We start from the raw sequence: 24,331 nt of genomic DNA, 5'->3' as shown, positions 1-24,331 counted from the left end.
GTGTTCTAATTTATTCTACCAGGAGAAAGCGGGCAATGCAAGCAAAAGGAGTTTAAAGCAAGGTAGCTCCCCTGGAAAAAAAACTGACCCAAAATCTTCTGTTAACAAGAGGTCATCTAAAACAGTCAAGAAAGGCCCACCTCAAGTCGACAACATGGATTATTCAGAACTACGAAACGCGATTGATGGTAAGCTGCTTATAGAGCATTTTCAAATGACGTCACGGCAGCCATGTTAATGTTCCAAAACAAAGAAACAGCGGCCATGTTGCTGTTCCAAACTAATCCTCTGTGAATTGAACTCTATTTTTATGCAAATAGTTTCTTGTGTTTCATCAAATTAGCATTTATTTTTGTCACGTGAGTGAAAACGCTCTATTGTTTCAGTTTCCAATAGTTTGTGAGGTTTGTAGCGTTAGTTATCAGCATGAAACTTCTGTCTATATCATCCTTTGAAGACTTTTAGATGATCCTAGGGAGAAACTTTAGTCACGCGGTAACGAAAAAAACAGTCTGAAAAAGTGAGACTTTTAACAGGCCCATAACCTTTCACTATTACTGCAGAAGTAACTGCGCCGGTTGATCCAATAAATTTAGAATGATTCTTCAACCAACGTGCCTATGTGTTTTTCAGAGATATAGTCTTCACATTATCCTTTTTTGACCAAATATGAGAATAGCAAAAACAATCAATGCAAACGATTTGTCTTTGTTGATAGTTTCCCTAACCAGGGCCATGAGAGATTCAATAAAATATTAGAAGAGTATCCGTCTCGATGTGGGGCTTTGGTATTACGCATAGTCAGATGAAGGAGCGAAGATGTGAAGGGGAAAAGAACGTGAGGGATCTGGGAAGCAGCTTTTCTCCACCTCAGTCTGACAAAGTCCATAGACCTTTTTGCAGATACGGCGGCCATTTTGATTTCTATTGTTTCAAATAGCTATTATGGGATGCCCATATGTATTTGCCCCCTGAGCATCCCATAATGTCTTTTGAAACAATAGAAACCAAAATGGCTGCCGTATCTGCAAAAAGGTAGATAACATTGTTTGTAAAACCGTAGAGTAAACACGAGGAATACTGAGCACGGAAGAGTCTTAATTTAACTTAATATTGTACAGTGTCCTCTTTTTCCAGACTAAGTCGATTTATTTACGTTCTTATTCCAAAGCTGAAAACAAAAAGAAAATAAAGGGGATTGTTTGCAGAAACCTCGAAAACAGGGACAAAGCGAAAAAATTAGTGGATGATTATAATTCCAGATATCAAAAGGTAAACATTAGTATGATTTAATTTCGCTGATGACGATGACGGCAGACGATGTTGATGATGATGTTTTATGACCGACCTTTTTTCTTTATTGTATATTTTAACAAGGAATTATTTGAATCCTTGGACGAGAAATTGGACGATGATCTTCTGGAAGCGTTGGCTGCCTTTTCTTTGCCCAAAGCCCAGTACGATGCAAGAACTCTCAACTTAGCGATGAAGGTGGGTCCATCGGTCATTACATGATTATTTCCACTGCGCGAAGAACAGATATTTGTGGCTTGCACAAGTAAAAGAAAAGAATGTGGTTATTCTCGCGGATGCTTCGCGCATTATAATTCTCGTCACGCTCGGTTCACGCGTGTCCACTTTCCTCCTCCTCAGTCTCACTCACCTATTCTTGTCCGTATAACGCACGGCATCGTTGATTATTTTTTGTCGCAAAATTCCCTGATTTCTCGGACTGGTGCTTTGTTTAGTATGATAATTATACCAAATAATATCCTATTTCTTAGGGTTTCTTCACCAAGGAGTTGATATTGCTTGAGATGTTCTCAATAAGAACAAACGCGGTAAGAAAGTAAAGCCTGTGAACTTTAACGAATAGTTCGTATTCGTATTTTCAAGGATAAATTAGACTGGTATCAGTGTTTCTTTTGCTCAAAAATCCGCTGAGAGAACGTGATATGCGAGGGGCGAAGCCGCGAGCCGCGAGCCGCGAGTAGCGCGGGCGTAGGGAGACGCGCGCACTGACGAGCGCCAACAAGCCCGAAACAGCTGTCTATCTACGTCTGCTTTCCAGTTTGAGCGCTGATCATGCTAGGTTTGGCCGACCGAGGTTCAACTTTGAAGCGAATGCCTTCGTGAACGTTGTTTGATCTGTCCGAAAAGTGGTGTGTTTATGCCTATCACTATTTGTGTTGATCCAACGTAATGCATAGATCGTTACACGGCATTGCAGTCTTTAGTGTTAAATGTTAAATAACATGGCGTAGCCAACATACCAGAAGGGTGTTTTAGGCACCCCTTTAAGTGGCAGCTCCATATACAAAACGCAGTCTTCAAATGAGGACCCCTTCTTAAACTGGCTTAAGATAAGATGAATGAATGGGTTTGTTTCGAAAAAACGTTGGTGCTGCGTCATTTGCAAGTGAAACAAGAAAGTTTGGTCTTATCAATCGCAACCTCGTTCCCTGGGCTTTTCTCCCCTCTCATTGGAGAAAAGCCCTGGGGACGAGGTTGTATCAAACGTCCTAATCAAGGACTATAAGCTCTCGAAACATCAGCTTACAAATCGTTCTTACGGTGGTTTATTTACCTTGTATGTATGAACTCGTTTGATAGATCCCAAAATTCTCGTGTGAAAATTAATGTGGTAATATGGGGCTGGTTGCAATTATAATTCGTCTGACTTTAATTTTTCTAGGAAATAGCAGGCATCAGACAAGCGTACAAAAAAAGTAAGTACTGTAAAATGTTTATCCCTTTTTAAATTGAAAAGGACTTTGCATTGAACTGTTGTGGAGGGTGAGCAGTTTTAAGCTGCAGTCTGCGGATCCAACGGGTTGAAGCCTGCTCTCAGTTTCTCCGCCGAAGGAATCCCTCGGGAATCCCGTGAGCAGGCTAAGTGCATCGATTATGCATCCCTGGTCCCGAACCATCTAACCTTAAATCCTAACCTCAATCCTGAGTCCAAACGGGTAAAAATTATTATAACAGTTTTCGTCACTTTTCTCAAAGGGCGTCTTTGTTGCACAGTAAAAAACTAAAAAATTCAATGGGATTTTTGTTATATATAACGTGTCATGGATGTATAAGCAGATGGGTCTGACGAGATTTTAGAATCTCATTTTCGAAGTTTTTGCTTGAAAACAGTGCTTGGTTTAAGTGAACCAGAAGATTACGAGTTTTTTTTACAAGATATCAGAAGGAAGGAGGTGATTGCGCTCTGTTTGAAATCTGACACCTTGATTTGAATTTGGCGCAGTATAAACCACCGAGAGATTCCAGCTTTCACGATCCACGGGTCGCAAAAACTTGAGTTTCCCCATTGCCGTCAAAACACAAGAATTTCGTGAAAGATCATCCTAGTGATTGACGAAGTTTTTATCAATTTAGGCTTGATCGAGATTCCAACTCATGTTGGAGCGTGTGATTGCGCTGCGTCATATTACGTAGTGTTATTATTTTCATATTACTGCGTCATATTACGTAGTGTTATTTCCAGGAGGACACCTTATTGGTCAGCAGTTAGTGGAAAAGTGGACGTCATGGGAACAATAGATAAAAATAACCTTTACAGCATGGGCGCAATCTAAAAATATATTTTAACCAATTATCCCTGGGCCCACAAATTCGCTGTCTTGCAGTTAGAATATACGGCTTTAATTCATATATCTTCCAAAAAATATCAGCATTTTTGTTATCTCCTTTAGAGTACAGAAAAGATCTAATAGAAGTTATCAAGGACGAAACCAGCGGAGATTTCCAGACATTACTCGTTGAATTGTGCAAGGTTAGTTTGTTTTCGATGGAGTTAGTGGTGTTCATCCAACAAAATGCTGCACTTCTTGGGGGCCTCATCCTTGTAATTCAGTTCCAGGTTTCTCGGGAAATCAATGCCTTGAGTAAATTCAAAAATACGATTTTCGAGCGTTAGCGCTTCGTCGGAGCGAAGGGCTAACGCTCGAAACGTCAGCTTTCCAAATCTTTCACGGTGGTTATTCGACCTTTATTAACTCGTTTGATAAAATCAATTTCTAAAATAAATGTTGTTTGAAGGTAAAATCAATGTTGTTTCTTTCGGCCAATCACAGGACTGCCGGACAATTAATCAGAAAGCAACTAATCAACACCGTAGAAAATCCATGTTGTCGTCGAAAAGCGAGGGAAAAGCCGCGTGACGTACACCCCATTGGTTTTGTTTTTGCTTTTGATTGGCTGAGAAACGAAAATTGCCCGAATTTAATACCTAATCGCAAAGCGCATCTATATCAATTCGAAGCAAAGAAACTAACTGTCGTTATCGGTTGTTAGGGTCAGCGGGAAGAAGGTGAGGAGATCAATAGCGATTTAGCGCACAAAGACGCGGAATCTTTGTTAGAGGTAAGAGACTGAGGGATCAACAGCATTGTTTCTTTTAAAGTGGCGAAAGCCTACTTTTCCTTCACCCAACCAATTTTTAACGAATGGATACGCGTTTTAGTTGTACCAAATTTTTACATGTAGGTTTGATAGAATTTTCTATAGTTGGCGAAGAAAGGCCGGGTTCAGGAAATCCGATAAATTAGAATTTGCACTGAAGTTTCCATGTGGAAAACAATTCAATTCTTGGGTTTCACTCACGGTTCACTCAACAGCCATGTTTTTCAACGAAAACAAAAGAAGACGTTAGCATAGTAATAGCTTTCAATTCCCGGAGGATTGGATCGGGACACCAACATGGCGGCCGTGACGTCATGTGAAACCCAAGAAGAGTCGCGAACAATTGCTGCCTTGTGTTTTAATTGACATAGCGAGTCAAAAAAAAAGGGATGCGGATACTTTTCTCTTTCTAGGCTGGCATAAAGAAGTGGGGAACGGATGAAGAAACGTTCATTGAGATTTTCACAACCCGCAGTTTTGCTCAATTGAGGGCCATGTTGCCTGAATACAAGGAGGTAAATAGCGGATTGCGTTCAATTTTTCTTTTTCCTTTGTTTATTTATTTTCTAGTAATTTGTTTGTTTTGTTTTTCAATGCCTATTTGGAATGATTTTTTTCATCTTCATAGTGAATAGCTTTTTCGACTTTTTCTCATTGAACCTCAATGACAACAAACCTAGGGCTTGTTTCTCGAAGGCTTTTCAGCCGAGTCCAGACTACGGCCATTTGTGAACTTTAGTATCTGCTTGTTTCAGAGAGCTTTCCCTGATCACAGAGAGGTTTTTCTTGAGCCGCGAGAGAGAAGAGAAAAACCTCTGGTTACCTTGGACTTGAATCTCACTTTCATGCAGACGCTGCAGACGCCAGCTGTCAAAGGCGTCAAATTGATAATTACAAAAGGGACCAATGGCGACTTAGCAATCACGTGTCTCCTCGGTATATTACCAATCAAACGAACCAATCATATTGATTTGCGTGTTTGTAAAATTATCAACCAATCCGAGCCTGGGGGTCAGATGCTGACCCAGGCGTCTGCATGAAAGTGAGATTCAAGTCCAAGGTAATCCGAGTTTTTTTCTCCTCCTGCCGCTTCGCGGCTCTCTCGCGGCTCTCCCGCGGCTCTCTCGCGGCTCTCTCACGGCTCTCTCGCGGCTGAATAAAAACCTCTGGGACCAAGGTACAGAAAGCTTGTCTTCACATATTTCCATGAGTAGAAAAAGAAAACAAATTGTGAAGTTTCATGCCTCCAACTTCCTTTTTTCGAAGGGTGGATACAGGGAACTTACGGCAGCGGACATACGACCAAAGAATTTCGGGAAACGAGATTCGGATCATTAGAAATACTCAACCCCTTCATATAATAAAGAAAGGTCAAATAGTGCGTGTAACAAACATGTCATTATATTCTGAGAAAATTTACTCACGCGGTCTGTATGAATCAGTTTTAACGATTCAGACGAAACGCGTAATTAAAATGACCTTACTTATTTACTTATCTTTAATTCTTTTCTCGTCGAAGTGGGCCAAATGTGAGATGGAGGACACAATTAATTCGGAGATGTCAGGTGACCTGTGCGAAGGATTGCAGATTCTTCTCAAATGCGTCCGAAACAAGAACCAGTTTCTCGCGGACAAACTGCAAGAAGCACTTCGGGACAAAGACACCAAAACAGCTACAAGGAGAATTCTTGGAGAGGTACACGGCGCTCGGGAATTAAGTCACCTTTTAGTTTTCCCACCATACGATTGACGCGAATTATGAGCTGACGATGAGTATAGTTGTTGGTATAATTGAATGCTGTGGTCCTCAATACATACTGGATTTGCCTCTGTTACAAAACACAAACGAAATTAATGACGATTACGCTGATGACAATGTTGCCGACGACATTGACAATGATGACTTTGGTCATGATGACAGAAAGGTTTTTTTTTTTCAAGTCAGGTTTTGGTTGCTGTTTGTTAACGGTGCAATGAAAGTGATACAAAGATCTTGCTATTTCTCTCTTTATTTTTAGAGTAACATAGAAGAGATTGAGAAGACGTACAACGCTGCCTATAAACCCAAACTTGCCACGGAAGTTGACAAGAATTGTAGCAACGAATTGAAGAAAGTTCTTTTACCAAAATTGAAAGGTATACGCTAAACTGTCCTTTGGAAGTTTGCGAACAAACAATCAACCATTTTTTACTTCAATTCAATTATGTGTACTTTCCTTAATTTTAAATGAAATTTTGCGTTTCAATGTAAAGCATTTATTTTCTTTCTCGAGAGTACTGGATTCGGATTGATCAATTTCGTTCCGTTCGTATGTACGCAATTTTTTTTTCAATCTTGCCTCTAATTTCTATAATTTATCAGCATGTGTGTCTGTGTATATTTGATCAATTTTTAACTCACCGCTTGAACAAATAAATATAGTAAATGTAAGTATAAATAAATATAGAAGTGTAAATATGTATAGGAGATCAAGCAGTACGTAGAGAGGTGCACCTTGTAACTTGTTTTTGCTCCGGAGACCACGAGTGACTGGGAATCGCGCAGATTCGTAACTTTTAACGCATAGATCCTTTTTTTGTTGTTTATTTGTTGGATGGTTTCGTTTTTCCCCTCCCTTCGCGTGTCGCCCCTCCGTCGCGCACGACATCTGGCGATTACCATTTGCTCCCGATCCCCGGAAGTGAAGCGTATTTTCGGATAAATGTAAGCGCACGTTTTCACACTTTTGTATAATATTGTGCTGCACATATAAGCTATTCTCTGTAAGCACCATGTAAAAATACAAATATTTTATTGCAACTGCACTTGTCTTTGTTGCACTTTCTTATCACTCTCTTACGGTAGTTGTCTTTGTTTTGCTTGTCTTATAATTTTGCACAATCACTCCTTTTTATCAAGTTCTTGAATCCAAACAAGTTGATTATAGCATTATCAGACTCTGAAATAGTCATACCCAGACCTTCATTGATCGATAAACGACGTCTGGTCTGGGAACGAGGCGGGTTTGGCAATTGGACCCAACAAAAGGGGAATTAAATTGGTTCTTTCATTTACAATATCAAATCCGGTCTCAGGTTGAATCCGTTTTGACCTAGGTCAAGTTGGTGACCCTCATTTTCCAAGGATGCATATGCACTCTACCTGTAGTTTAAATCAGCTATCAACCCTCCAAAAAAGGATTGAAAAGACCTATACCTTTCCTCCAGCTCTGTCTTGCGCATCTCAACACATCTTCTTAATGTTTTTTAGCATCTTATCGGTTTCTGTATTCACACACTCATCCATTCACTCTCAAAATTACAACGTTGTAATTGAACATAAAACTGTACCAGGTCTATAGTCCTGTGTCTTCACCACCCCTCTACAACGAAGAAGATGCTCAACCCAACTGAGTTCTTTTCATTATTTACTTTTGTATGGTAAGTCAAATGATGTCCACGTTTAATACCCAAAAGACCCTAATTTTTCTTTGGGCTTAATTTAGGCTCCAAAAAAGTTCCTTCAATTCATCTGAGTGCATATTCAACCGATGTAAAATGAGGCTCACCAAATGAATCTAACCTACAATCAGTGACAAAGTCATTTGGGATCCTTACATCCACATGAAACAAAATCACAGTTTCCGACTTTGACACCCCACCCCTCTTCCCCTCCATTTAATGTTGGGCTGAAATGTGAGATTTTCCACACAGCACGTCTCCTAACTGAACTAGTCTTTACACAACATTGAATGCGGGCGGGGGGCGGAGGGGTGGGGAGGGGGGGGTGGGGGAGGGCAAATCGTTGAATAAGTCCTACAACAGAAATAAGGTCAAGTGTAAAATTATGTTCAAGAGGCATGTCTGTCCACTGATGGTTGTAGGTAAACACGGATTCAATCTAAGACCGGGTTTTACTTGCATAATACACACTTTTCTTAAGACTCGCTAGCTGAAGTAAAATACGCGTAGTTCCAGTTTCACACAGTCATCGAGCCAGAGGCGGGAAAAAATTAGGCGCTTATCTCGTTCGTACTTTTTGCGGGGGCATTTATCGCCCGCCTGTTTTGACGCATTAGCAGTGGGATTGATCGAAAGAATATCTTCCCTAAAATCAAGCGATTCGTGGCTTCGATTAAGATGCCACCGGTATGAATTAAATGAAAAAGAAGGGAACATCCAATCGCTTTCCCTGAAATCGAAAACCTAGGATGATGTAAATAATTGAAATCTCCGCCATTTTACTTGAACAGGCCTCTATATAGAAACCTAAAGAAATTTCAGCATTTAGATTCCAGTCTAGTTGGACCTGTAGTCGAAAATGGTAAAAGAAAAGAAATAAGTATTTGCTGGATTAGATTGTCTATATCTAATGATTTCACTATGCCAAAGCTTCTACACTGAGCTCCTTCATAAAATTTGGGATGCAAATTAAAGGTGGCATGGGGTGAAAATTGAAAAGGTATGGCCAAGAGAAAATGAGGGGACAGAGAGGGAGGCTCAGGGCATTAGCCAGGATATGTCATGTCCACGAAAAGTTATTTTCAGACGAGCGAAAGTCTGTCTTCCGAGACGTCCGCACACAGTCTTACCTCGCTCTCAGGTTCTTAGTAAAAAGAGAAAATGGCGGCGCACGTGAAAGGGTGACGAATATTCATATCCGTTCAAACATCAGATCGAGGTTGGCCTGCATGCGGACGCCTCGGAAGACAGACTTCCGCTAGTAAAAAGACTTCCGCTCGTCTAAAAATAACTTTTGTGGACATGACATATCCCAAGGGCTGGACCGGGAGCCTCCCTCTCTGTCCCCTCATTCTCTCTTGGTATGGCTCATATCACTCATTTAGGATCTTGCATTTGTGACTCAGTAACGAGGTCTGTAAATGGAAGCGAAGCTACCGACATCGCAACAGTGACAAAAAGTGATTCTGTACATGTACTCAAAATAGAAAGTTTGCTGCTGCTTTTCGTGAAAGTATGGATGTTCTTTATTCTTACTATTCTCTCTCTTTTGAGAAGTTGCTCGATATATGTTGATAAAAGACCGGAAATGAGCTCTATGTCTGCTAATCCTGAGAAAGCTCTGTTTTGATTGGCTTTTTCAAAAGTGGGTGAGCTGAGTTTCCCAATGGGAGCGTTCTATAAATAAATCTACTCGGGAAAGGGTTGTCTCTTAGGCCAAGTATAGGAGATGAAGGTTCCGCTTGATGAGTTCCTGGTTTTTGCCAGATGCCGTTTTCCGGAGACGCTATGCTAAATCTCTCTATCAATAAATTTTGTAACACAAATATAATGCAAGTAGCCTCGTTGTCATTCATTTTGGTTGACATGGTTACGACTCGTCCCTCCTCAATCACCACGTTACTACATAAAAATTTTGTAATGACAAACTAACATTACGTTTTTATCGCCAGACACTGGATCAGATGATGAGAAGTCGAAGGTAAAACAATAACAACAGTCCTTTTACATAGGAAATCGCAGACCTTGAACGAAGATCAGACAAAACCTCTATTGTTCTTTACATATCACAGATCACGTGTTCCTGAATCTCGTTTCTCTTGTTCCCGCAGACGAACCGGGAGTAGACCAAGGCCCCTTCCACGCGCATCTGAATATTTTTTAATCCGCAACTTTTTCTCTGCGGATTGATCTAGTATCCAGGACTCCTTTGTGACTATTGTCAACAGGGCATGCGCCATGAGGCGTGCGAGTGGCGACATTTCGTTCAGCGGCCCTGTTGAATATATTGAAAAGACTTGATTCATCGGATTTGAAAAATCAGTTTTTTAGGGGGAGCATTCACGTCAAAAAGTGAAAAAAATACATATCCCTTTTGAAAATGGATAAAACTTCGTCGAATACTCTTCGTCGAAAGCGAAAGATCCGGCCTAGGTCAAGAATCCACAATTTCTGGCCGTATAGACTATTGGGCATGCTGCTAAGCAGACATGATTTAACAATTCTTTCGAAAACTTCAGTTTACAGAAAAATATATAGATATCCTTAAAAGCTTTGTCAGAAGAGAAAAATTTGCAAAATAAGCCTTTCAAAAAGAGACTAGAGTATGTCAGAAAAAGCCCCTCACACCCTGGCACATACAATGGGGACTATCTCGAACAACCTTGTTTCCTATCCCTTGCGCATTTCTCAGTTGAGGTTAGAGCGGGCCAACTCTTGACAAAGACAACTTTTGTGAACGATGTCGCCAGAGCAAATTTCCGTTTCGTAAACGGTTGTTACCATTTGGACGACACTTAAAACAATTTTCACTGTTAAGTTTGTCGTTTGCAAATGAGGAAAAGGAATACTTAATCTAGGACTGACTAGATTAGCAGCGAATGGCACTTGAGAATTTTGAAAAAAAACCTTTTAAAAAACCTTATAAAAAAATGTAGAGAAAAAAGGCTGATGAGCAATTGCACTTGTACTTGGAATGATAATATCACGGTAAACTAAAAGCATTTTTCTTTCCCAGGATGAAAAGCCAAGCCCGCAGAAACCTAGTGAAAGTAAACCAGACGAAAAACCTGTTGAAGACAAAGTTGTTCCTGATCAAAATTCAGAGGAAGCTGGAAAACCAAGAGAAAACGACAAAGGATCCGAAAACCAAGACGAAGAAAAAAGGGATGAAGAAAGACCCCAACTAAGCACCGAGAAGGTAAGCAAAAACTGAAAATTGTGTATTTTAATTTTGGCCAAATTGTAACACTTCCATAAAAACAAAAGGCGTCAAAGAACGGCAGGTACAAACACAGGTCACAGGTCATTGTTTTACCAACACAGAAAGTACCCTAAACATTCATAAAAGCGAACTTTAGGACTAAAAACTTTTCTTTAGGCCTTAGGCCTAAGGTTAGCTTTTATGACTGTTTAAGATACTTTCTGTATTGGTAAAACAATGACCTGTGACCTGTGTTCTGTACCTGCCGGTCAAAGAAAGTAAAGTGGTATAGATCGAATTTATGAATAACGGCCAAAAAAATGTTCTTTTGTTTATGTGCTAATTAAACTCACTAGCCTCGTTTTCATGGACAAAATACAAAAGAAATGTTCCTTGAGAGCGAGGCTGGTGAGTCTAATTAGCACACTGAACAAAAGAATACATTTTTGGCCGCCATTTATGCATTCCATAAATAGGCCTTATTCACGATAGCCGCCATCTTAGTTTTCAAATTGTCATGCAAATTAGCCATGTGTTATGCTGAGGGCAAACATAGCAAAAAAGGAAAATTGCGGAAAATCGGCTTGTCAAAATATTGAAATAACATTGCTAAAAGTATATTTTAGAATTTAGAATTAAGTACCTGTTATAATAATGTTATATATTTGATTGCCTTTGACATTTTGACTTTCTACTTCGTTATCTGCTCATTTTTCACTAAACAAACATCGAAATAACTTGTGTAATCATTCCATTTTACTACTTAGGTAATAAACATTCAATAAACGTGAAAAAACTCATCTGTGTGGCTAAGATGTTCGTTATAACCTCTCGAACTTGTGTTGTTTGCCCCCTCAGAAGTGTGTTGCTAATTTGCATGATAATAGCAAATCCAACATGGCGACCATCGTGAATAAGGTCTAATAGGGTCGCATCTTTTCTTTTCAGCCTGAATATCACGGTACACTGAAGCCAGCGGAGAACTTCAATCCGACGGAAGACGCCGAAACATTGAAAAATGCCATGAAGGGTTTCGGTGAGGAGCATATTGATTCACTTAACAGATACTCTTTCTTAGCGCCATTGGTTTTATACTGGCTCCCTTTATTTTATCTCTATTAAGATTTCAACGGAATTTTATTAAACCACAGGTAGTGACGAAGATGCCATTGTGGCAGTGCTGGGATCACGCACTCACGAGCAACGACAAGAGATCGCGGCTAAATTTCAACAGGAGTACGATAAGGTCAGCTATCAGACAACCACTATTTTGTATTATCTAATGTTCGTGCAAACAATTTTACTTAAACTGATTATCCAATCCATTCTATAACCTATGAGAAAACATGCACCCTTATCTCTCTTGATCTACCCACCTGTCTCCACCTCCCCCTCCTCCCCCCCCCCCCCCCCTACCACGGTCCTGTCACTTCATCCCTCTCCTCCTTCTCCCCTGGCCATTTGCTTTGTTGGAATTTTGTCAATGATGAAAGGACGAAATGAAAGCAAAACGCCCGACAAATTCCTGCTAATGTATTTACGCTTTCAAGGAAACTGGTAACCTTATCTTGTCATTGTATTATTTTAAGCGAGAAACTCATATATATTTTTTTTTGTTAATCTTTCTTTCAGAATCTCACTGAAGAATTGAAGTCCGACCTCGGCGGCAAGTTTGAAGACGCCATAGTTGCTCTGATGTCGTCACCTGAATTATACGACGCTAATTCTCTCCGTGATGCTATGTCGGTATGTCAAACACTCAAAACAAACAAAAATCAGTGTACTGGCAATTGTTTACAATGAATGAGCCTGCAAGATGCACTTGGGATCCCCGAACTCCGTTCACAATGTTCCGTCCCTCTATGCCCTTGGGTTTGCAAGCTTTCGGTACTCGAATCTTTAAACCGGAAAGCAAACCATGTAATACTATGTCAGCCATAATGTCGGGGCTCACACCAGCAATTCGTTTATCTTAGTCCAGATAAATTTAGACCCTTACGGGCCTGCATTATTGTTGTATTAGTAGGGTTTACGCTGTAGTTCTAATTCTTGAAACCCGTTTACCTGTTCCTTTTTATGTAACCCGCAGGGACTGGGAACCAACGAAGCAGTGTTGATAGAGATCTTGTGTTCACGCAGCTCTGAGGTAAGACATTTGCATGCCGAGCATATGTAGGTAGATCAAGTGAAGAAGTGACTATCGAAGTTTAAAAGTTGAATTGATACGCTTTGGAATTTTTTTGAAAATTCCGCGCCCCATTCTCAGAAAAACCAATCACGAGTCGCTCTCTAGCGTTTTTCCCCTCGCTTAGTACCGCGCGCGGCGCCATGTGCGGAAATCTAGATTGGCTGTGGCTTTCTGTTGCTTATAATTGATCTATTGTTCATTATCGGAAGTACTTCTTTCGGGTTTTGCGACACTCAATTTAAAACTGCTGTAATTACGCGATTACTTGCGATGTGGGAAAACTTGTTCTCAAGGCTTCAGGCTTTGACGATTCCGAGGGGGCCTTGAAAACTTTCTCCATGCAGTGTTGTTCGCACCTACATAACTCTCATGTATGGCTGCGATTTGTATCTGTAATAGGACTACATGCTATCCAATTTGGAAATAATTGAATGAGAAAAATTCTGAGGACAGCCAAAATTGGACGAGGCCGTAGGCCGAGTCTAATTTGGCAGTCCATTGGTAATTATATAGCATCCAAAGAACGTCGTCAAGCGCGTGTTCGGGAATCTCCTCAAGCTTTCTCACTTCGCTTCGCTCAGCACGCCACAGGTCAAACACTTTAACTGACTTTTTTGTGCTTCTTTGAGTATTCTTGCTCTGATTATTCTCCCTCATCTCGAGTAAATCAGTAGCATCTATCTCTGAAAACCTAGCTGAAGACTCCATTTGAAACTCTGGGTCGTCAAAAAGGTGAAGAGAAAAGTCGGGAAATTGGGCCATTATACAACACAAAACAAAACCCTAAGAACGATGATCGCTCGCTAATGTTTAAAAGCAGTGATAATAGCTGCAACCTGATTGGCCAATATTCGCCGGGTTCATTTATTTATCTTGACATTTGATTGGTTGATGGAAAGTATCCAGATTTTCCTCTTCCTCAAATTGGACGGTTTGTTCAAAGCTGAAGGAAACGTTCCGGCAAAAACTATCCAGTTTATTTTAAATTTGGACACTTGGCAAAAATAGATCTGTTGGCAATATTGGATTTTAATGCAGCTATATAATTAGAATGAGAATTACCAGCCTCTTGTGTTCCCTTTGATTGAACCGCAAGTGAGAAAGGCGTTACGAAATGGACTTATTTAGTGCCAGATGATCTGGCCTCAACAATTTGATGTTACTTTAGTTCTGCTGTTCCTTCAGATAGCATTATTTGTATAATTGCGCAGATCGAGTTTGTTTTCGGCATAAAAAAAATATCATAGGATAAAATTAGTCAATTTTCAAGTAAAATTAGATTATGTCTATTTGGTCATTGAAATAGTGAACCTATTCTTTCTTCAATCACAGGAAATTCAAGCGATAAAATCAGTATTTAAAAAAGGTAAGTAGTACATGGACTTTATGATCGTGATTTTCCTGTTTGACATCTAGAATAGAATTAAATGAATACAATAAAATACAATACAATACAATAGGTGGCTGTACCAGTCAGCCTTTGTTACAGTCTTGAGGACTGAATTTTGAAAGGCGCAGCTCACGACATCAGGACGAGAGCATAAAATAGGCTCCTCTGGCAGCCGTAAACGGTCCGTAGTTGATGTGGGAGAAGAGCACCACAACCAGATGTGATTGGCTGTGTGTCGCTTTTGGCAAGGAAGGAAAATCGAAGTACCCGAAGAAAACCGGCCCTTGGGCCAGGTTGAGTTCCACTGGAGCTCAGCTCAGCTACGATTGCAGTGGAAGGAGGAATGGTTCATGACTCCACCTAAATACAGCTGACTTGATGCAAATGGCTTTTTTGAACAGTTATTGGTTGTGATGGTAGCCCCAGAAATTTTTTTAAAGATCTTTTAAACACATGTTGCTTTTTTAGTTCATGGCAGGGATCTCATTGATGAAATAGAGAGCGAAACCAGTGGCGATCTTCAAACAACTCTTATTAAGCTTGCGCAGGTAAGCTGATACAAATCTGACTGATAGTTGAACGTTTTTGTATATACCGTAAGGATAGTAAGTAATTTTCTGAAGTATATTGGTAACCTCGAGTAATACTGAAAGGCATTAATTAGATCTAAGATTGCGAAATTTCTTCGCCCAACACCCATCCTGTTTTTATCCCACAGGCAACACGAAGTAATTCCAAAAAAGTTGACGAAAATAGAGCATACGAAGATGCCAAGAAACTCTTTGAGGTCAGAAATTTCAGCATCATGATTGCATTGCAATGTTGCTCTTTGTTTTACGTTTTTCGAGTTTTTCAAGTAGTCTTAAATCTGTAATGGAAATTGTTTTCTTTTCAGGCTGGTGAAAAGGAAAAATGGGGGACCAATGAATCAGTATTTGTTAATATTTTAACAAGCAGAAGCCTGTCACAATTAAACGCGACATTTGAAGCATACAAATACGTAAGTGTCTCTTTTGTTTAAGTTTCATTTACATTGATGTTGATACCGAGTCGCATTCCGAATTAACTCGGTAAGTGCTGGAGGAGGACTTCTAGGAACTCTGTTCCAGGCGAGCGGAGAGAATTGCTGCGAAAATGATAGATATCACAATAAACTCAGTGGCGGAATACACGAGGAACGAACCACCAGCCCTAGTTGGCTGATTCAGTCATATTTTAGCCACTCCCCGAGATCTGAACACTTTGAATAGGCTAGGGTTTGGAAGCTAACTCTGCCTACCTTCTATGACAAAACACGTGTCACATCTATTATTGTTACAGGTCGCCAAGAAAGACATTATGGATTCTATAAATGAAGAGCTAACGGGAGATTTCCACGATTCCATCGAAGCCATAGGTAAAGGAAATTTAAAGTAGAAATCTCTGAATCTCCGTACTGGGTCACGGTGGGTCGTGGGTTCAAATCCCATCTGGGGCTCGGGTTTTTCCGAGTTCCCAGTTGATGATGATGCTTAACATCTTTCATGTAAAGCTCTGAATGCCTCGTTAATTTTTTTAGAGTTTTAAGTTTCTATATTTCCTCTATGCTTTGAAAGTAAATTTTAGATATATGTTATACTTCTGTCATAAGCTTAAAAAACGATTCTTGTATTGCAACATTTTTATGTATTTCATGACACTTGTTGGTTCCTTTGTTTGTTTTGTTAGTTCGCTGCACGCGTAATGCTCCGCTTTATTTCGCCGAAGTGCTGGAGAATGCGCTTGGTGGAATATCCGCTGACACCAAGGACGTTATTCGTGTTGTCATCACACGATCAGAAGTAAGTGTTCTCAGAATTCAGCAAAGAACAAGTATAACTTTAGCCCACAAGAAAATGCAAAAATAGAAATAGTGGTTGAAAAGCCATGCTCATTTGTTAAGATCAAAACCATCGTTTCAGTTTGTAAGTTAGAGCGTCACCGCTATGCTCGATTTAAGCGCATCCAATTGTTCGAGAATGTTTTAAGCATTATTACGTACAAAATAAGGAGTGAACACGAAAATGAAATGCACAGAAATGCAGCACAGTATTAAGGCAGCTTGTATACAATTCTAGGCTTTAATATAATTCAAATGTTAATCTAATTTGCATTTTAGATAGAGCGGTTTTCAATTGAGTGTCGAAAGTAATTAGCGAATTGCTTTGGTTTTGCATTTAGAGCGGTTTTCAATTGAGTGTCGAAAGTAATTAGCGAATTACTTTGGTTTTGCATCTACTTCACTCAGTGATTGGTTCAAAGTTTTTGCGCCACTTTTTCAACCAATCAGAAGTAAAACCAAAACCAATTGTGGCTCGCGCGTGCACATTTTCCCGCCTTTTGTGTCGGCTACGTGTAATTACTTCGAGTTTTGATTGGTTTACTGGATTGTCTCCGTCCTTTTTGATTGGTTAAAGTAATTACTATGGTTTTGGTTTTACGACACTCATTTGAAAACCGCTCTACTTCACTCAGTGATTGGTTCAAAGTTCTCGGGCTACTTTTTCAACAAATCAGAAGTGAAACCAAAACCAATCGTGGCCCAGGTGTGCACATTTTTCCGCGCTTTGAGTCGGCTACGTGAATTACTTCGAGTTTTGATTGGTTTACTGGATTGTCTTTCAGTTTCAGTTTCTCCTTCTCCGTCCTTTTTGATTGGCCAAAGGAATTACTTTGGTTTTGGTTTTACGATACTCGATTGAAACTTGTTCTACATCACACAATGACAATTTTCTAATATAGATAAATATATAGACGGAACATAACCTTCTGAACTATAACCATTCTTTTTACAAGTCAGATACAATAATCGCAGGAGATTCAGTATCTTCAAGCACCAAATACGAGCTATTCAAAATTATAAATAGTATTTATTGCGACTATTTTTCCCACTTTTAGGTTGATCTCGCTGAGATCAAAACAGAATATCAAAAGAAGACCGGAGTCACTCTGAAACAAGTAATTGAGGACCAGATGAAAGGAGACATAGAGAAATTGCTTTTGCAGATTGTCGGGGATTGACAACCTGGAAAAAATAGCTTTATTGCAGTAAGACAAACCGGGAAATTTTTCATGAGGCATTGAGAGCGAATTCTAAAAATGCACTCGGATTTCACATTGAAACTGTAACATTTTTTACTTAGTTAGAATGAGCCAAGACACATTTGAACTTAGTTGAAATGACGCATCAGTTTGGTACCTTAAATATGGCACGCTTTTCTTTACAATAATACAAATGCGTGAAATGAAATGCTTTCATTTATCTATCGTTGTCGTCAGTAAAATGAAATCTACGAGTATCTTCGTTTCAAGATCGCTGAGTTTCTGCAAGGACTTCAAGTGTAGTTAAGAAACCGAAAGAGTTGCCTAGGATTAGCACTCTACAACTTACACCAAGAAGTTAAGGTAACAACCGGTGATCGTAACCTACATTACATTCCGTCCCTCAATAAACCTAGAACAACAAGTTATGGTTTTAAATCTTTTTCTTACGTATCAGCTAAATGGCGGATTGCTATCCGTACCACTGAGTTTACTGGTTTTAAAAGAGAATCCAGGCCCGCATTTTGTACAGCGGCTTTTCTCTTTAATGAACATATCTTTAAATATTATGCATTTAGTAGGTATCTGTATATGCTATGTATTTTAGCTGTAAATGTAATGTCTCGAGAATAATAAATTCGAGATGAAATAAAGCTTATGCCTGTATGTATCTTACCTTTACCAGGGCGCATGCGCACACTTTCTAATCTGCGACTCCAGTGCTTACCATATGACAGATAAAATGACTTTTCTCTTGAATATATAAGCCATCTAATTCTTACGCTATATTGACAAGGGCGGTTTGGAGCTGTGAGTGGGCGTGGGATTTGTCACATATGGTTTAGGGGCCGACATATCTCTCCGTCAATGCCGTACCGGGAGGCAAGGTCGGTAGCAGAAAGCAGCGAAGGGCCAACTGCGTCCAAAAGCGATCGCACGGGCCGAAATCCCGGGATGACTCGTTTGGTACGACGCTCCAGCGCCGGTGTCTGGAGGTACTGCGTTTTTCTCTCTTGTTCAAACATTCCGTCAGCGCATGCGTAAATGTTCTGGCTCTCCGATACCTAGTCTACCAAAAAAAATTAACATACTGGTGTTTTTTTTTAATACCAGAAATTGACATTTCAGTTGACTTTATAGGTATAACCGTAACGTAAGAACCGCGCGTATCTGGTCTTGTCTCAGACAGAGCCGAGAGATGGTTTCATGCAGAATGGGACGCCTAAAATGCTCTGTTGTAAACATGGTGGTTCACGAGTGAAGTTGTCGCTCTGGCCTTTCTGTGGACGAATTTCAGGACCTACCGATAGAATTTGGGCGAGTTCTGAAAGCTAAAAGCTTTAATCCATGCGGTAATTTGCTGGTAGGACTGGGTGGCCCGACACTTGTAAAAAAAACTATGAAATGAGACTCGGGAGCCTTGCCTTGTCATGGAATGGCAGAATTACCCAGAATTCTTTTTGGGCACGAGCGAGGCAACTTAAGAAGCACGAGACTGGCCCTCATCGAATGGCTGAAGCGCGGCCAGAGGAATAGATTTCTAGCCAGATACTCAGGAGTAGGCCTGCTGTGTGCTGTTAACTTAGATTTTGCATTTCTGAACAAGTTTTTATCATAGATAATTCGCGACAAAGTTGTGCTTTCATTTCGCTGTAATTCTCGTGTCAAAGAAACATATAATAGTGTAAATAAGAGAAGAACGATATTTATATTTGCAGATTACCTGTCCTCTTACTACGAAAGTCAAGCTCGACATCTCTGTGCAATAAGCGCATTCAAAATTTCGTCGTATTACTTGATAAAAGTATGTGGTTTTTTGCTGTTGTTTTGTTTTTTGCTGTTTTTTTTTTTTTTTTTTTTTGAAGAAAGGGTTTTTCTGATTACATGAAAAATACGTTTTCTCTCCCGTCCCCTTCTTATGCATGATCTTCGCGGAAATCACATCCTGTTTCTCAATAAACCTGGAACAACCAGTTATGGTCTTAGTTCTCTTTTTTCTTACGTATCAGCTAAGTTGCGGAATGCGCTACCTGATTTTATCCGTACCTATGAGTTTACTGGTTTTAAAAGACAATCCAGGGCCGCATTTTGTACAGCGGCTTTTCTTTTTAATGAATACATCTTTTAGTATTATGTATTTAGTAGGTATCTGTATATGTTATGTATTTTAGCTGTAAATGTAATGTCTCGAAGATATTAGCTCCTGTACTTATTCGGAAAAAGCTTATGACTGTATGTATGTTACCTTTAGTAGGGCGCATGCGTACACTTTGTAATCTGCGACTCTAGTGCTTACCATATGACAGATAAAATGACTTTTCTCTTGAATATATAAGCCATCTAATTCTTACGCTATATTGACAAGGGCGGTTTGGAGCTGTGAGTAGGCGTGGGATTTGTCACATATGGTTTAGGGGCCGACATATCTCTCCCTCAATGCCGTACCGGGAGACAAGGTCGGTAGCAGAAAGCAGCGAAGGGCCAACTGCGTCCAAAAGCGATCGCACGGGCCGAAATCCCGGGATGACTCGTTTGGTACGACGCTCCAGCGCCGGTGTCTGGAGGTACTGCGTTTTTCTCTCTTGTTCAAACATTCCGTCAGCGCATGCGTAAATGTTCTGGGTGTCCGATACCTAGTCTATGGTGGCCCAGTATTATCATAGTAAAATATGTAAGTTTTTGACGAGAAAAGAATAAAAAATGGAAAGAAAGGAAAAATATAAGCCATCCAGATAGAAAAAAGGGAGAAAAATAGTATTTTAATAAACAATGATATAAAGTAAAAAAATATTTGTTGACAAATTAAAAAGAAAAAAAGTAAAGAAAAATAATTTAAGCACTAAAAATATTAAAAAAATACATATAATTGAAAAAAAAAAAGAAAGAAAGAAAAAACTTTGAAAATCAACAGCGAAAATCAACATTGAAAATCAACATCGAAAATCAACATTAAAAATAAACATTGAAAATACAACATTGAAAATCAACGTTGGAAATCGACATAAGAAAAAAAAACACGTTGTTTCCACGTGGCCTGTCGTTATCATAGACCAGGATGCTTTGCACGCATATTCAATAAAGTTCAATCATCAGAGAGGTGATTAGAAGCTCCAGCCTGATACATCAGGGTTGTTTGGACGGTACTTGATATCTGCAGTATGTGATAACCAAAGTGTACATATTGTGAGCACGAGAGAGGAAAACAAAAGGGGAACAATGCATTGTTCATAAGCCAGTGCAGTGGTCCATCATTCTCGTAGCCCGTGAAGACTTTAATCTGCGGACTTCAGCGGAGGTTGAGACCCGGGTGACCCATATCGAAGAGAAATCGCCCGCGAATTCCATTCGCCAAACAGTACTGTACGGGTCCTCAAATGATCCCCAAACTATACCGCAAATGATACCAGGACCGCAAATGATCCCATAAAAATGGAACGCAAATGATCCCCATTTTGGACCGCAAATGAAAAAAAATTGGGGAATGGCATTGAGGGTGGAATGGTCTGGACAGAGAATTAATGTGAAGATCGAGCGCTTATTTTTTTTATTAAAAATCACTTTAAATGGCTCACACAGGTTTCTGTCTCATTCAAGTTTTCCAGAAAGACTGAATTTTGTTTTCTGACCACGATGTTATAAATTTGCCAGATTTAATTATCGGATACAATCATCAAAAACTAACTTGGACGCAGTTCTAAATTGATTGTGACGAGGCGCCCGTTTCTCGAACTCTGCGTGTGTTTGCCAGAGTTGTTCGAATATACCGACTGTTTGTAATCGTTTCGTGGTTTTGCAGTTACTGGTCATGCGTGACTGACACCCAAATACATTTGCATGCTCAATACGAAATGTCCCTGAATCAAGGCCGCTGGCAGACCCGATTTTTCTAGGAAGATCGAAAGAGACCCTGCTCGCAGGGTTCGAGAAACGGGCCCCTGGTCAGAATCAGTTTAGAACTGCGTCCAAGTTAGTTTTTGATGATTGTGTCCGATCATTAAATGTGGCAAATTTATAACATCGTGGTCAGAAAACAAAATTCAGTCTTTCTGGAAAACTAAAATGAGACAGAAACCTGTGTGAGACATTTAAAGCGATTTTTAATTTAAAAAAAAAAAGCGCTCTTCACATTAATTCTCTTTCCAGACCATTCCACCCTCCATGCCATTCATCAGTCCTTTTTTCGGGATCATTTGCGGTCTAAAATGGGGATCATTTGCGTTCCATATGGGATCACTTGCGGACCCGTACAGTACATGTTTAGCGAATGGAAGTCTCGGGCGATTTCTCTTCGATATGGGTCACCCAGGTCTCAACCTCCGCTGAAGTCCGCAGATTAAAGTCTTCACGGGCTACGAGAATGATGGACCACTGCACTGGTTTATGAACAATGCATTGTTCCCCTTTTGTTTTCCTCTCTCGTGCTCACAATATGTACACTTTGGTTATCACATACTGCAGATATCAAGTACCGTCCAAACAACCCTGATGTATCAGGCTGGAGCTTCTAATCACCTCTCTGATGGTTGAACTTTATTGAATATGCGTGCAAAGCATCCTGGTCTATGATAACGACAGGCCACGTGGAAACAACGTGTTTTTTTTTCTTATGTCGATTTCCAACGTTGATTTTCAATGTTGTATTTTCAATGTTTATTTTTGATGTTGATTTTCGATGTTGATTTTCAATGTTGATTTTCGATGTTGACTTAAAAAGTTTTTTCTTTCTTTCTTTTTTTTTCAATTATATGTATTTTTTTAATATTTTTAGTGCTTAAATTATTTTTCTTTACTTTTTTTTCTTTTTAATTTGTCAACAAATATTTTTTTACTTTATATCATTGTTTATTAAAATACTATTTTTCTCCCTTTTTTCTATCTGGATGGCTTATATTTTTCCTTTCTTTCCATTTTTTATTCTTTTCTCGTCAAAAACTTACATATTTTACTATGATAATACTGGGCCACCATACTAGTCTACCAAAAAAAATTAACATACTGGTGTTTTTTTTTAATACCAGAAATTGACATTTCAGTTGACTTTATAGGTATAACCGTAACGTAAGAACCGCGCGTATCTGGTCTTGTCTCAGACAGAGCCGAGAGATGGTTTCATGCAGACTGGGACGCCTAAAATGCTCTGTTGTAAACATGGCGGTTCACGAGTGAAGTTGTCGCTCTGGCCTTTCTGTGGACGAATTTCAGGACCTACCGATAGAATTTGGGCGAGTTCTGAAAGCTAAAAGCTTTAATCCATGCGGTAATTTGCTGGTAGGACTGGGTGGCCCGACACTTGTAAAAAAAACTATGAAATGAGACTCGGGAGCCTTGCCTTGTCATGGAATGGCAGAATTACCCAGAATTCTTTTTGGGCACGAGCGAGGCAACTTAAGAAGCACGAGACTGGCCCTCATCGAATGGCTGAAGCGCGGCCAGCGGAATAGATTTCTAGCCAGATACTCAGGAGTAGGCCTGCTGTGTGCTGTTGACTTAGATTTTGCATTTCTGAACAAGTTTTTATCATAGATAATTCGCGACAAAGTTGTGCTTTCATTTCGCTGTAATTCTCGTGTCAAAGAAACGGTATAATAGTGTAAATAAGAGAATAACGAGATTTATATTTGCACATCACCTGTTCTCTTACTACGAAAGTCAAGCTCTACATCTCTATGAAATAAGCGCATTGAAAATTTCCTCGTATTACTTGATAAAAGTATGCTTTTTTTGTTTTTTTGAAAAAAAGGGTTATTCTGATTACATGAAAAATAGGTTTTCTCTCCCGTCCCCTTCTTATGCATGATCTTCGCGTAAAGTACATTCTGTCCCTCAATAAACCTAGAACAACCAGTTATGGTCTTAGTTCTCTTTTTTCTTATGTATCAGCTCAGTTGCAGAATGCGCTACCTGATTTTAACCGTACCTATGAGTTTGCTGGATTTAAAAGAGAATACGGTGCCGTATTTCTTTTTGCGCAAATATTCTCCATGTTACGTGACCGTTGGCCAAGGTTTTTCTTCAGGTACTGACAAGACGAACGCCCGGTCTATGTAAGAAAAAAGAACTTTAGTCACCAAAATCACCGCACTGATGCAATGTAAACACCAGATTTTAAGCAAGGTTTAGGCCCCGAATTTCATATATAGGGTAGTTTTATCTGCACTGCATAGTTGTTGCATTCTGCACCTCCAGCAGCGAAAAGTTTGATACAAAACCACGAGTTTTTAAATGAGATAGTGATTGGCTAATACCGGCAAAATCTCCTATTGGATCCATGATTTGCTGGCCATAAGTTGGCGAAACCCGGTGTGGTTTTCGAAGATAAGCGTACGTGAACAACAGATGCATCAGAGTACCCAACAGAGAAAAAACTGTAACAAGAATCATTATAATATTAGAAACCCACTGACTCCAGTTTCTATGAGTGGTCTTTGTCCAAGCAAAAAATAATGAAGTCATCAAGATATTCTCGGCTATAAAACAGACGTAGAAAAGGCTGGAAGAGATCACGGATCTGCCAAGTTTGATGTCAAAGAATTTCGAATCTAGTTCTTTCACCTTAAATCCCATGTAAACGAAGATGTAACAAGGCATTAGGAGAGACGCAATCCACCAAATCTTCTTCTCCGTGAAGTATTCATGG

The 24,331-nt window shown here is 39.7% G+C and overlaps 2 protein-coding genes across 7 annotated transcripts in view; one reads left to right on the top strand and one right to left on the bottom strand.

Moving 5' to 3' along the window:
• Positions 1 to 18,449, top strand: part of LOC137980476 (uncharacterized) — a 43,973-nt gene extending 25,524 nt beyond the window's left edge. For all 6 annotated transcript variants that reach the window (XM_068827933.1, XM_068827932.1, XM_068827935.1 and 3 more), the window contains 23 exons: positions 23 to 188; positions 1,172 to 1,272; positions 1,378 to 1,491; positions 1,785 to 1,841; positions 2,696 to 2,729; positions 3,705 to 3,784; positions 4,306 to 4,374; positions 4,827 to 4,928; positions 5,933 to 6,109; positions 6,432 to 6,549; positions 9,807 to 9,835; positions 10,871 to 11,053; positions 12,005 to 12,092; positions 12,208 to 12,302; positions 12,689 to 12,802; positions 13,146 to 13,202; positions 14,577 to 14,610; positions 15,103 to 15,182; positions 15,353 to 15,421; positions 15,530 to 15,634; positions 15,955 to 16,030; positions 16,342 to 16,454; positions 17,551 to 18,449. In XM_068827933.1, the coding sequence (XP_068684034.1) occupies positions 23 to 188; positions 1,172 to 1,272; positions 1,378 to 1,491; positions 1,785 to 1,841; positions 2,696 to 2,729; positions 3,705 to 3,784; positions 4,306 to 4,374; positions 4,827 to 4,928; positions 5,933 to 6,109; positions 6,432 to 6,549; positions 9,807 to 9,835; positions 10,871 to 11,053; positions 12,005 to 12,092; positions 12,208 to 12,302; positions 12,689 to 12,802; positions 13,146 to 13,202; positions 14,577 to 14,610; positions 15,103 to 15,182; positions 15,353 to 15,421; positions 15,530 to 15,634; positions 15,955 to 16,030; positions 16,342 to 16,454; positions 17,551 to 17,673 (2,184 nt within the window). In that variant the 3' untranslated portion in view covers positions 17,674 to 18,449. The remainder of the gene's footprint in view (positions 1 to 22; positions 189 to 1,171; positions 1,273 to 1,377; positions 1,492 to 1,784; positions 1,842 to 2,695; positions 2,730 to 3,704; positions 3,785 to 4,305; positions 4,375 to 4,826; positions 4,929 to 5,932; positions 6,110 to 6,431; positions 6,550 to 9,806; positions 9,836 to 10,870; positions 11,054 to 12,004; positions 12,093 to 12,207; positions 12,303 to 12,688; positions 12,803 to 13,145; positions 13,203 to 14,576; positions 14,611 to 15,102; positions 15,183 to 15,352; positions 15,422 to 15,529; positions 15,635 to 15,954; positions 16,031 to 16,341; positions 16,455 to 17,550) is intronic.
• Positions 18,450 to 23,289: 4,840 nt separating this feature from the next.
• LOC137978792 (XK-related protein 6-like) overlaps positions 23,290 to 24,331 on the bottom strand; it is a 2,227-nt gene continuing 1,185 nt past the window's right edge. The window contains exon 1 of the mRNA XM_068825863.1: positions 23,290 to 24,331. This exon is cut by the window's right edge and continues 1,185 nt beyond it. Coding sequence (XP_068681964.1) covers positions 23,842 to 24,331 — 490 coding nt within the window. The 3' untranslated portion in view covers positions 23,290 to 23,841.

Source organism: Montipora foliosa, chromosome 12, assembly GCF_036669935.1.
Source record: "Montipora foliosa isolate CH-2021 chromosome 12, ASM3666993v2, whole genome shotgun sequence".
In the NCBI taxonomy this organism is placed as follows: Eukaryota; Metazoa; Cnidaria; class Anthozoa; order Scleractinia; family Acroporidae; genus Montipora; species Montipora foliosa.
Note: the sequence above shows the minus strand (reverse complement) of the source record. Positions and strands in the feature narration are given on the sequence as shown.